Genomic DNA, 13567 nt, shown 5'->3' on the forward strand with positions numbered 1-13567 from the left:
TTCCCAACAGCAAGTAATTCAAAATTGAAGCTACCATTTATTTTCTTAATGCTCAAGACTTACGAGCAGTAGGTAGCACTACATGGTACAGTCCATCACTTTAAACCACCGTTAAGAAAGAAATTAGGGTTTTTTTCTGGTGGTTGTTTTTTTTTTTTTTTTTTAAACATTATATAGCCAGTTCTCTACTGTGGGGAGCTGGAAGGAAAATGCGGAGAGAGGTGAAGCACAAGCAGCGAACAGTATGATGCAAAAAACACCCCAGGTAAGTGGTCTCTACATTCTGACATGGCTGGTACTGAGCTACTCTCAGTAAGCTCTGCTGAACCTAAGTCAGCTCCTCCACAGACACCAAGGCATCACTGCAAAGAGCTACAGTGCAGGATGTAGTCCATGCATTACAAAACTCTCCACACACCAACCGGCCCTCTCACATCCCAGGCATCTTGACTGGCAAGGTTAAAGCTCCAAATGGAGATACACTCTTTTCTGCTGGCAGATGCTCAAGCAGCCTCGCTCCCTCTTTTTTCCTAGATGCATCATCTTACTGGAGTTCCCTGATCTTTATATACTACAGTCCCACCAAAAGCTATATGCATTGGCATAAGTGAGGGACAGAACGAACCAGTGTTACACTGGGCAACACAGCCACCAATTCACGTCACACCACACTCTTAATGGCTTTTATTTGCTCTAGGGAGCTAACACTAAAGCATTATCACCCAGACTTGCTCAAACATGAGTGTTAAGTTTTCCTAGGTGTGACACAACCCAATAACTTGCTGCTCTCAAGGACAAAGGGGATATTCCACTCCCCTTCCCTATAGCTGTGACATCTCACCTCCTCCCTGGGTCTCGGCATTTATCCAAGCCCTTGGTGAGGGAAACTCAGCTCACTAACCTGTCAGGAAATTAACTCTGGAAGAAAGCTAAGCTAGCAAAACAAGGTCCAAGCAGTACAGGAGGCAGGGCATGGACAGAGCACAAGGTTTTTCTTCAGCAGCTTCCAGCTGCTCTACCCAGTTAACAACTTCCTGACCCAATCACACCATGTGAGCCAAATGTCCTATAACAAGGTTTCTAGGGTTTGGGTTGGTCATTTCTTAAAAGCAAGAAATTAAAGGCATTTCCATGCAAAACTGGAGATAACATGCCCTAGCCTTCACTGGAATCCTTTACATTACTCTTTGAAGAATCTATCCCCCACCCCCCCAAGTTTGACATGCTCTCTGAGCAAATCAGTAAGTAAGGAAAAAACTCAGTATGTACAAGTTTAAATCTAAAGATCTGGACCCATCAGATCCAGAAAGGAATTCAGACTTCAGGCATACTAATGTGGGTTTTGAAAGAGAATTTGTTCACCACCAGTGAAGCTATTTGGGAAAGTGCATCGTATTGACTACACATGCAGAATTTTTTCCTTCCTAGTTTTATTTTATTCTTCTCAACGTCAGAGAGATTGAAGGTCTTAAAGAGCAGCTCTAGTAGGAAAGTACAACAGACACCAGGACTGGAGCTGCTCGTCTCATCAACAGGATACAGCCCAAGAGCCCAAACAATTACAGAAGACAATGTCAACTGCAACAGCCCTGTGGCTGGACAATCCTTGATCAGATTTGCAAGCCCAGAACAGCAGGAGAACTTGTAACTACTGAGGCCAGAGCTATTAGGCATGCCTAAGCAGACAACCAACAGCCTTAGAAATTCAACGTGCACCTTCAAACTTGGCAACCCCCCTCCCAGTTGAATTTTTTTCACCAGGAGCTAACAGACAACCTCACAGGTTACCTCTGCACCAGAGCAGAGCCAAGCCTGTGTGGTTTTTCCCTCTCTAGTCTGTAATACTTCTTCAGTCACACGACACATTTCCTCTGCAACCAGATTGAACTGTCAGCTCTCCAGCAAGGGACAGCTGTGATGTCTAATAGATAAGCACCATTCAGATTTTGATGTGGGGCCTGCAGTGAAGAGAATTAGTATCGGAAAACCCTACTTGAAATGACGCAAATCACCACATGCCCTTTATGATATTACAGGGTCGCCAAGTTTCATGCATTCCAAAACTTTCACACACTCACTTAGAAAAGTATACACTTAATGAATTTAAATGCAAATCTTGCGTGTCCAGTAGCTGACTATTAACATTAAAAACAACTGCTACTGGAAACAAGTAATAGGAAATGTTTATACAGAGAGTATTTTAAAAATTACAGAACTGCAAATGTCATACTGTCCTTCCACATTCAGAAGTATTTCCTTTATTAATCTTTCTAATCAGACTTAATGTTTAAAAAGTTTCCTACTTTGCTTCATGATTTGCCTATATATCATTTGTTTATAATCCACCCTACAGAATGAAACCACCTTTCTTTAAAGCATCAAAGCCAACTTATGCAGTTGATCAGATGTGACAATGAAGCAACACATCCTCAATGGGAAGGGAAGTATGGCTATAAAACGCAGGCATGCAGAAGATACCGAAATTTAGCCAGATGACAAACTTGAATATTGTGTTATTTTATTCAAAACTACTTTCCTGCTTTAAGGTATCTTTACCGAAACTACAAATACTCCAGCTTTCCTCAACAGCCTCTCAGTTTACTGATACCCCAGAGTACAATTAAAAATAAGGTAAGAATTTAACATGCTTCCTATCAACTTGCTGCTAAGGACAAACAAAGTCATTTGCATGATCCAGCTAAGACATGTAATCGGCTGCTTACAAGAACAAAGAACTTGAAAGGAATCCTGTTTTCCAAAGATTGAAGTGGTAAAAGCAGCAGAGGAGGAAAAAAATAGCATCCTTTGCTCTGATGTGTAGCGTCTATTGCATATGACTAAACCCTAGGTCATACTTAAACTTCAAAATGAAAACTTTTTTCCCCCCTTTTGAAATACAAAGGATTGCATCAAATGGAAGGACTTTTTGTATATTCACTTATAAACCAAAGTTCTCAACCTTGTCCCTCTTACATCAATTGCTGGGGTTAAAAAAAAAAAAGATAAAGCTTATTCAGGTCAGATAATTGCAAAGACCAAGATATGCTGTTCCCTTTGCTTTATTCTAGAAAAGACTGATGTGACTAGGATGAAGACAGATTTGGTCTAGTTCTCTCTAACAAAGGATCTTCTATGGTTTGCTTCATCTGGAGGTAACTAGTCTGGTGAAGAGCTCTTCAGTCTCTGCCATACATCGCAAAACAGACCTACACACAGACTTTTCACAAAAGGTATCGTGGGTTGTTTAGAGTACTGATGACTAACAGATTAAGCTGTTCCAGAAAATTAGTTCTGTAGAAACAAATCACCTCACTTCTAAAAATCATTTCAAAATCCCACTCCTCATTGGAAATAACCTCCAATACCATGCAAAAGGTTTGTGCTGTGAGAGCTGAGGGAAGGTTACTTCAGAATCACTGTGTGCTCCAAGGGAAGCCAAAGCATGGGATGGAAAGCCAGATGCCTGCTTTAAAAGAAAGCCAAATCCTTTGAGGTTTATAAATTCATTAAAGATGTATCTGTCCATTTTTATCTGTGTCTTGTGATAGGAACGGTTAGTGGAAAGCAGGCATTCATAATCCTGCCAGAATACAGAACAGGCCTGCTGCAGAGGACAGCTAGCCCAGGAGCTTCCCAGCCAAAAAAGCCCTTTGAAGGGGGTCCTGCAGCACTTCATCTCAGAAGAGCAAGAGCTGAGAGGCACAACTGGTGCATGGGAAGGAAGCTCGAGTATCTGCCACTCCAAAGGGAAAGGAGGTAAAGGGGTAACCTCTGTACTGCAATAAATACACAAAGTCCAGGGAAAAGGTAATGCCAAGTCTCCTTCACTGGGAGCATTCACAGCTCTCTGCTGTTCTCAGTTAAAAGCAGATTGCCTTCTTTAACTAGGCAGACCCTGGACTGTCTAGGGCAAGAACTGAACTATGCCAGACAACAGTGTAAGAGTAAACACACATAGGATGCTTACTCCTCTCTATATAAACACACAGAACTGACAACCACACAGCCTCAGTCAGCAGCAATGGACACAACCCATTTCCCTTCCCCACAGGGAGCACTCACAGGGTGCCACCAACGCCAGAGAGAAGGCAGAGGAAGGGGCTGGAGGTGCAAGCCAGAACAGAAATGTAAAACAATGCTCCTGCTATAGTCCCCGCCATAGAGTCCAAGCTGCTGCAGGCCATACAAACAGTCTTATTTACACAACTTTTCAAAACTTCCAGGTCCTCCTTTGTTCTAAAAAAGCAAGGCTGTTCTAAAAACATTTTGACTCAAATGACCCAAGGTCAGGGACAGCATCAGCTCCATTTAATACTGGAAATTCTTCCAGTAGCCTCTGAAAGGGCAACAAAAAACCCCCAAGTGGTTTGCATGCAAAGGAACTAACAAAGCCTGGTTTCTTGCTTACAACCTACTTGTAAACTAAACTGCACAAGATTTTCACATGGATGGCTACAAAGAGGCAAGTTGTGATTGAAGTTCTTTTCCCTCCTATGGATTACACACCTTCTCTTTTGAGTGGCTGCCCTGATGCCTCCAATGGCATCTGTTCCCACTGCTGGCCTTTCTTTTGGCCAGAGCACCAGCAGGGTCTGTCTGCAAAACCTGCTTACAGCTTCACTGAAGATCTGTAGAAGCTTCAGTACCTGCGTGTTTCCACTGCTTTGAGAGACCTAGTCAACATGTTACCTAAGCTTAGGAGAGGGAATGGAAAGATTGCAAGTAGTCTCACTTCTGCAGGAACCAGCTAAAAATGGGCAGCCAGGATAGTTTTAAGATCCTACCACCAGCAGCAAGTCAGGATAGGTTTTGTGTTCAGTTATACCTCCACCAGAGCAACGATTGATTTTGAAACAGCTACACACTACCTTGAGACAGCACAAACACACTCATATTTCTACCACCCATGCTTCTACCTGTGCCATGCACAGCTTCCAGCCTCCCCAGACACCAGCCAAGGGCTCTGCACAAATGCTATAGATCTGTTAATGCCACATGACTCTCTTACAGCAATGAAAAGGAAGTTTAAGAGTTTCAGAAACACCACTCTTGTAGGAGCTTCTTGCAAGAGGCTACTGTTACATTGGTAGCGTGGACACAAAAGCGCAAAGCAGAAATTCCTCATGCACTCTTCTAAGTTGTGTAAGTATTCAAATAAAAACAGAATACAATTTATTTTGCTCAGAGAACTAATTTTTCCTCCAGAGACGAATGTAAGATGACAGGTCACCTTGAAAATAAGTCATATCATTAACACAGAACATTTTCAAATTAAGAGGAAAAAAAAGAGACGCCGTCAAGGTTCAAGGCAAAAGAACAAACTGGAACTGAAGAACAAGACCTCCTTGGAAGGAGAGCTTTAATTGCATAGCCTTTGCAGCAGGGAGCGGTGTGGAGAATTTGAAATGGGACACAGAGCTATAATTGCATGGGCATTTGCTAAGTAGGTCTGCATTTGCTAAGTAGGTCTGTGTATTCTGTTGTGCAAAAGAATAAAAAACCTCAAGAGATAAGCACTTCAGTGTGCACAGAGCTTGGACACCTTCCCAGAATTCAGGTCATAAGCAAAGACCCTCATAAGCAATGAAGGGTGCCAGAGCAAACACTTCCATGCAACCGGTCTGCATTTGTCTATCTAGCCAAAAATTAAATGATGCACTTTTTTCTTTTTATTGGCAAAGGCGCAATACAAAAGTGCAATTAGTAAACAGCAGCTTTACAAATTTCAGTCTCTCACCCACTTTCACACAATATCACTGTATGTCAACACCCAAATTTTAAATACTGTTATACTTCATGTATCTGTTGTGTTAACTTGGGGCGGGGGTGGGGGGGTAAATCCTGCTTTCTACATTTACTTTCAAACAAGTTCTCTAGAGAACAGCCAAAGTATCCCAAAGCCTGCTGGAGAAAGTCAGTTGGATTCCCAGCGCAGTCACACTCTGATAAAAGGAGCTTCAAATTCAGTCTCAAACTACATCTTAACTGTATCAGCTTCATCCTGCAAAGGAAGTTAAGGGACTAGCATTAGGCTGTGGTTGCTAGACTTCGGCTTGGACAAGTATTTTAACCACCTGTCCATTTATCAGCAACCATCTTCAAATCTCCAAAAGAATAGCAGCCAAAAAGGAGGGATTCACAGTTAATAATTACCCAGCATACTGGTGTTTACAAACAGGCTTGCTTAACAGAAGTCTGGTAAGTGGTATCGATAATCATCTGAAAAGCATTTGTATGCAGCCAGGTACTGTTTTGTGATCTCTTCAGGCATCACAGCCATGAAGTAAGAGGTTTAAAAGAACACACAAAATACTGAAGGCTGAATTGATGGTATCGGCTCAAAGCCAGTCCAGCCAGTCCTGACAGACAAAGAAAACAAAACAGGCGGTGGAAGAAAAGACAACACCCCCACACACACACACCTTTCCCCATACATAAGCTGCTCTCATAGGCATCACTGTTTGTATAGCACAGACTCACAGTTCCTTCCGGATCAGGTCACCGCTCATCTTCAGAGCTCCTGCCAACCCATCACCTGCACCGCTGCAACACACACCACCACCTCTACCTGGCCACCAGCCCCATTAACTACCCACAGCACCCAGTTTCTGTGCAAACCTCCACTCCAGTTCCCAGTGGGAGCAACCTGAGCCATCCTTCTCCTTGCTGTTCAGCTCTCTGGACTCCTCTCGCCCAGGATACAGGGCCTGGCACGCCGCCTGCCCAGCTCCCCACACCACTAACCAAAGCACGCTGGAACGCCCAAATTACAGGGCTCACGATCTCCTCTCAGCCCCAGCATCCCTCACCCACGCAGAAGGCGACCCGGGGCTCGCCCCTTCTTTCCGGGCAGCTTGGCTGTACAGATGCCTCATCCCCCAGCCAGCTCACGGCAGAACTCTCTGGAGAGCAGGGAGAGCGTCCTTTTCCCCAAGGCCATGGCAGCAACCCCCTGTCCCAGCCTCTTGCCCTGTTAATGCTGGCACACTGCACTGGGACGGGGGAAGAGCCCGCTGGGAGCGGAGGCTCAGCCACAGCCACACAGGTGGGCTGGAGCACGCGAGGGGCTTCTTACCTCTGCTCACATCATCCCCTTTGCTCAGGGTAGATGTTTTAACTCTTCATGTAGGTGCTACACAGAGAGCAGCTTTGAGCCAGGGAAGAAGGAAGAGACAGCGGCCACACGATTTCCCCTGGTCTCCTCGCCCTGCCCAGGACACACCGTGTCCCCAGAGGGCCAGACACACACATGCTCTTCCAGTCCAATGGCTGCTGATGGTCATTCCTCCCTCTTCCAGCTCTCAATAAAACACAAGAGACTTTGCAATTAATTCCTAAGGGACATTACTAATTGGCAAAACCAAAATTCAGCGTACATAAATCTAAATATTTATACCCATTTCTCAGCATCCCACTGCTTTGCATTCATCTAAGGGCTGAGTTCAGAGACTATTACAAAAAGAGGTTGCCTTCAAACTGCCAAATGCTTTCAGGTCTCAGCTATGTCAGTCAGGCTTTGGTCCTTCTGCTCCTGCTGGTGCTACCCAGTCCCCTGGTAGCCGTCCATACTTGTTCTTTGTTTTAACAAAGTACCCAAAGCAGATTCATACACTTGTAAGAGAAAGATCTAAGAGAACAAGGGAGGGAGGGAACATCTCCTGTCTCGCACAATAAAGACAACGGAGGTAAAAAAAAATAGATCTAACCTGCCAAATGATGAGGTATCATTTTATGTATTTTTTCAACTTCATACTTTCCTTATGTTAATAGCATACACAGCTCTGCTATTTACCATGATCCTGACTATACTAGTGCCTTACTCATCTGAGTTCTGTCCTATTTTTTATTGCTGGTCTTGTGGAGGGAAAAGAAAGAAAAAAAGAAGGGGGGGGCGGGGGGGGGAAGAGAGAAAAAAAAAAAGAGCAGTGACATTGCCTTCCAGTTTGTCCAGAAACTTATCAGGTGATGCTCTCCCTCTTTGAAATGAGCAAAATAAACTTTGAAACAGTCAGGAGTCAGGACACTCCAATGTTCCCATTTCATGACTAGAGAAAGGCAGGAGGTGTGCACAGCCCAGCCTTCTCTTCTTCCAGTGGTCCAACAGCAGAACAAGACCTCCTGCCAAGAGGAGCTGCCTCTTCTCTTGCTGTAGCTTCTTTTTCACCTGCCTTTCTCTATGTCTTCCATCCAGTAAAAGACACTTTATTCCTCTTAAGCAGTCATGGTGTCCAAAAAGCTGCTGTATTGGTTTTATGTGGCAAGGTTTTGGTAGCGGGGGGGGGGGGTTACAGGGGTGGCTCCTGTAAGAAGCTGCTGGAAGCTTCCCCTGTGTTCGAGAGAGAGCGAGCCTATACCAGCTGGCTCTAAGATGGACCCGCCGCCGGCCAAGGCCGAGCCAATCAGTGATAGTGGTAACGCCTCTGTGATAACATTTTTAAGAAGGAAAAAAAGTTGGGACGCGGAAAACAGCCACCGGAGAGAGGAGTGAGAACATGTAAGAGAAACAAGCCTGCGGACACCAAGGTCAGTGCAGAAGGAGGGGGAGGAGATGCTCCAGGCGCCGGAGCGAAGATTCCCCTGCAGCCCGTGGTGAAGACCCTGGTGAGGCAGGCTGTCCCCCTGCAGTCCAGGGAGGTCCATGGTGGGGCAGATATCCACCTGCAGCCCGTGGAGGACCCCACGCCGGAGCAGGTGGGTTCCTGAAGGAGGCTGTGACCCCGTGGGAACCCTGCGCTGGAGCAGGTTCCTGGCAGGACCTGCGGATCTGTGGAGAGAGGAGCCCACGGAGCAGGTTTTCTGGCAGGACTTGTGACCCCGTGGGGGACCCACGCTGGAGCAGTCTGTGCCTGAAGGACTGCACACCGTGGAAAGGACCCATGCTGGAGCAGTTCGTGAAGAACTGCAGCCCGTGGGAATGGCCCACGTTGGAGAAAGTTCGTGGAGGACTGTCTCCCGTGGGTGGGACCCCACGTTGGAGCAGGGGAAGAGTGTGACGAGCCCTCGCCCTGAGGAGGTGAAGCGGCAGAAAATAACATGTGATGACCGTAAACCCCATCCCTGTCCCCCTTGTGCCGCTGGGGGGGCTTGGTGGAGAAATCCGGGAGTGAAGTTGTGCCCGGGAAGAAGGGAGGGGTGGAGGGAAGGTGTTCTGAGATTTCGTTTTATTTCTCATTTACCTTACTCTGGCTGATTTGTAATAAAAAGTGAGCTAATTTTCCCTAAGCTGAGTCTGTTTTGCCCGTGATGGTAATTAGTGAATGATCTCTCCTGTCCTTATCTCGACCCGCAAGCTTTTTGTTATATTTTTCTCTCCCCTGTCCAGCTGAGGATGGGGGAGTGATAGAACGGCTTTGGTGGGCGCCTGGCGTCCAGCCAGGGTCAACCCATCTCAGCTGCCTATATTTGCACTTATGAAAACAGCAGTAACTGTCATGCCATAACCAATAAAGCCCAAAATAACAAAGTAAAATAATGGCACAAGGTTGATTACTGCAATAATTACTACAGGCAGATAGTTTCAGCTGTGAAACTTTTTATGAAGTGGCATACCGATCACACATTCGTCAAACAGATTAATAAATCCCTTCCAACCTTCTCTCAAAACTTGCAAGCAAAGGAACTTACTGCAGTTTTAAAAAGCAAGCAAAGGACTATAAGACTCGATTGCCATTAACAGGCTCACACTTGCAGTGGAAAATTCTTACAACTACTTGAGACTGAAGCTAGTCAAGGCACAGGAAAGACTGCTGTTACCTTCTGGTGTGGCATAACATTTAAAATACATTTCAATTTGTTTAAAATAATGCCCTCAACTTTATTCTCTAGATGGATGAACTGGCCTGTAAAACCTGTTACAGGGAACAATTAAGGAAGGATTCTAAAGCCACAGAAAATACAAAGAGCTATAAATACACAAATGCATGTATTTTTTTAAATCAGGAATCTCAAGTAAATCCAAGGTTTACACTGCAATCCTATTTGCTGCACTACTTTGTCAGATACTAAAGCACAAACTATTTTTTCCATTAAGCAATTTCTACTGCTTTCTCCTTGCTTATCTCCTTTCAGAAGTGTTATTAATAAAAAAGAGACAAACCAAACCCATACAAAACCAAAAAGACCAGACTTTTCCACCTTCTGCTTACCTGTAGCATCTCTATCCAATTGAGAAATCTGTCCAAATGCTCTAAGGCCTGTCTTCACTGCACCATCTGCTGAGGCTCTTCCTCCCAAAGCGCAGCTCCACAAGGTAAGCCAAGCCCAGACAGGGCTTCTTGAGGTCCCACCCTCCCTGTCAGCCTCCCCATCTGCACATTCCTCCATCTGCTCTAGCACCAGAACTGCTCCTCTTGCAACCACACAGAGATCTGGATCAAGGAAGGCATCTGGCAAAAAACTAATTAGTTTAAAGTGAATCTGCAGTGGAACCACACCCTCTGCTCAAGCAATGGCAGCCACGCTCTAAAACAGCCTCAGACCATCCACCTTGTAGGTGTGTGGCTGAGATGTTACAGGGCACGACCAATGGAAGTAGGATAACTGCTCCATGATACTCCCTTTGCGTTCTACCTTGCGAGACATCGCTTGTTCCTCTTGGTTCATAGGATAAATCTAGAAGACTGGAAACCTGGCTGTGCTCAGCAGCCTCTACAAAGTGTCCAAACGGAGTACTGTAAGTTGCACCAGGCTTGTGTTTTGACGTAAGTTACATCTCGTGAACCAACTTGTGTTTAATATTTAGTCTACCATGTTCTCACCAAAATGTTTTGTACACATGTGCTTCAATGAAAGTGGAGTATGGTGAAGTCATGAACCCGAAAGAAAATACTACCTACCTATTTACAGATAGCTTGCGTGGATCAGCAATCCAATAACTAATGTGGGTAACAACTTATACCAGAGTTAGACTTCTTTGTGAGCATGCAGTCGTGAAACCGCACTGAGACCATGAGAAGAACAAAAAGAGGGAACAGAGCAAGCACTGCCCAGGGAAGTACATCCTGGTACACGTCTGAAAAGAGAATGGGATCCAATTGCAGCTCAGAATTTCAGTAGCACATCCCTGCCAAATTTCAAACTTTTTTGCTTGCCTTTGTTGGGAACAGTCAGATCAAAGTTTGGATTTCTATAGGAGGGCATAACTGAGGTTCACTTGGCAGCATATAGTGAGGGGACAGGGAAGAATGAGAACGGATCTCTGGAACAACCTAAAAAAAGCAATTCCTTCCCACATCCAGGGAATGGCACCATGTTTCTAATGACTGCGCTTAGCACACTGTAATGCTCCTACCTTCAAGATAATGAGATACCAATGCTAGTACTAACAATGCTGCTGTTATTATATATTATAATCCTTATAATAATAAATACTCCTCTGCTGCCTTTTGTTTCTGACACAATCGCTACCAAATGTGAAATGCCTTCTGAAAGATTTTTTTTTTTTCCCCTGTATCTTCCAGATCTATCTCTGAAGATTAAAACATACAGGTTACTACTTGTATAAGAGGTTAAATCCAGACACACAGCATGGAGCTCCCATCTTGAATTCTCCACATAACGTTTTCACAACTACATAGTGCAGTAAAAGCTGTAATATATTACAAGATTTTTCCAGCATTGGCCATAAAGGCCTAGCTAAAACCAAACTCATTTTGACGCAGCACCCTTGATCAAAATTCAAGGAAAGGTGGGAGAGGGGGAGAAAAATAAAGGAAAAATAAAAAAGCAAGGGTGGCATACCAACATCCTTACTATGTACTTCACCAAGCTGCTTCACGAGTTGTTTTGAGCTATAAATCATTAGAAAAAGAAGTCTGCTACCAACTTCGGCTGTTACAGGAAAAATCACTAGGTTTATGACTTTATTTTTGCAATACCAAGCTATTTTCACAGAACACGCCATTTTACCATCTTGAAGCGAACATCTACTTCACTAATGGTCTATTATCATCACAACTCAAAGCTACATCTTCATATTCCAGTGGTAACTTAAAAAACGCCTCAAGGAGGAAATCACCAAATCATTAAAATCAAATATGCTTTGAAGAATATTTGGGGTCTGTATTTAGGGGTGGGGAAAGATGTGCCTTTTAATTATTTTTTAATTAAATCAGCTGTGAGTTTTAAAGTTCAGAGCATTAGAAACTGCTTTGATGTTTCATTTCACATAATATCAACCTTTTAGCACAGTATAAACAATCATGTTCCCCCATCTTGAGATAAGCCTCACATCATGTGAGCATGTAACTGAATCAAAAGCAGCTGTCAACTTAGACAAACCCATCAACTCTATCCATAAAATGAAATAACCTGTGATATAACTCTATTAATCATTTTTGCCCGTGACTGGGCGAATGCATGCTGTAAGCAGAAGACAATTAGAAAGATACTAAAGGTGTTTTGTAACTTCTGTTCTATTGGAATTATCTGTAACATTTAAATCCTTTGACCTTCATATTAAGGCACATCTTATCACCTCTCAGTTGTAGGAGAAGCAATAGAACAACAGTTTGGATATCCAAAACGCCACAGTCTTCCTACGGCCATCACAGCAAAAGTCTTCCCTAGAAGAGTCCCTGAAGTCCCCACAAGTGGGATGACCACTTCCAGGGTAGCACATCAAGAGAAGAAAATGCATTCTTTCCTAGGATTCAGCTCAGCAGGCGCAACACTCCTCCCAAAAGCTTCCATGTCCATCCACTGCTGCCATTGGGGGACACAGTAACAGCAACTTGAGAACCAAGGACACCCAACAGGAGTGAGCCAAAACAAAACGGTGCTGCCAATAACTTCACCAACTGAAAACACACTTCACAAGTTCATCTCAGGCACAGGTGAGCACAAAGCAGGGTTTTTTGTGACAAAAACACAGGATTAACCTCCCAGGAACCTCACTGCAATTTGGTGATCAAATAGAAGTCAAACCAATTTGTATTACACCACCTGCCATGTTTCAAGCCAACTTACTTGATCTTCTGACAGCTGGGCACTTCTACAGGGTTATTGTTTTACAGACAGTTCCGTTCTTATTGAGAACTCGAGAAACGTGTATACCAGGAATTATTTCTCTTGCATTTTATAACAAACCTGCCATCACAATACCAAGGCAACCACAAATACCCTATGGTTTAATAAACCAAAGAGGAAATCCTGATGCAATATGCTCCACTAGCAACAGAGCCACTTTGACTTGACATCCATTGACTTAAGAAGCATCACTGGTTCTCTTTGTCAGCTAAATACTTGGCATTTATTTAGGATAATGTTATGTATGCTGTGATCAGGTCTAAGATGTAGGAACTGTCTGCACTGTGTGCTGGCTAATTGGCACCTAGCCTAATCCAGAATATAAAAATCTTACTGTACTAAGCACAAGCTGTCTGCTTCATTTTACAGATCAAGAATTTTGATCAGGGTGACAAAAAGCCAGAAATCCCACAGCCAAAATCACCTCTTGAAGTCCCCTTGCAGACAGGCTTGAGCTAGCAATAAGGGCATTCTCCCAATTCTTCTGCTCTTTGATAACAGTCTACTGGATATTTTCTCAATAATAAAGTTGCAACTTACA

At 44.0% G+C, this 13567-nt stretch overlaps 1 protein-coding gene across 4 annotated transcripts in view; it reads right to left on the reverse strand.

Annotated features, from left to right (window-relative positions):
* The window catches only part of RASSF3 (Ras association domain family member 3), a 115720-nt gene that overhangs the window by 30294 nt on the left and 71859 nt on the right, over positions 1-13567 (reverse strand). Inside the window, exon 1 of one of the 4 annotated variants that reach the window (XM_069773609.1) lies at positions 10146-10169. The exons of the other annotated variants lie outside the window; for them this stretch is intronic. Coding sequence (XP_069629710.1) covers positions 10146-10154 — 9 coding nt within the window. The 5' untranslated portion in view covers positions 10155-10169. Of the gene's footprint in view, positions 1-10145; positions 10170-13567 lie in introns of those variants that run through there. 4 annotated transcript variants of the gene reach the window in all.

This window comes from Haliaeetus albicilla, chromosome 28, assembly GCF_947461875.1.
Source record: "Haliaeetus albicilla chromosome 28, bHalAlb1.1, whole genome shotgun sequence".
In the NCBI taxonomy this organism is placed as follows: Eukaryota; Metazoa; Chordata; class Aves; order Accipitriformes; family Accipitridae; genus Haliaeetus; species Haliaeetus albicilla.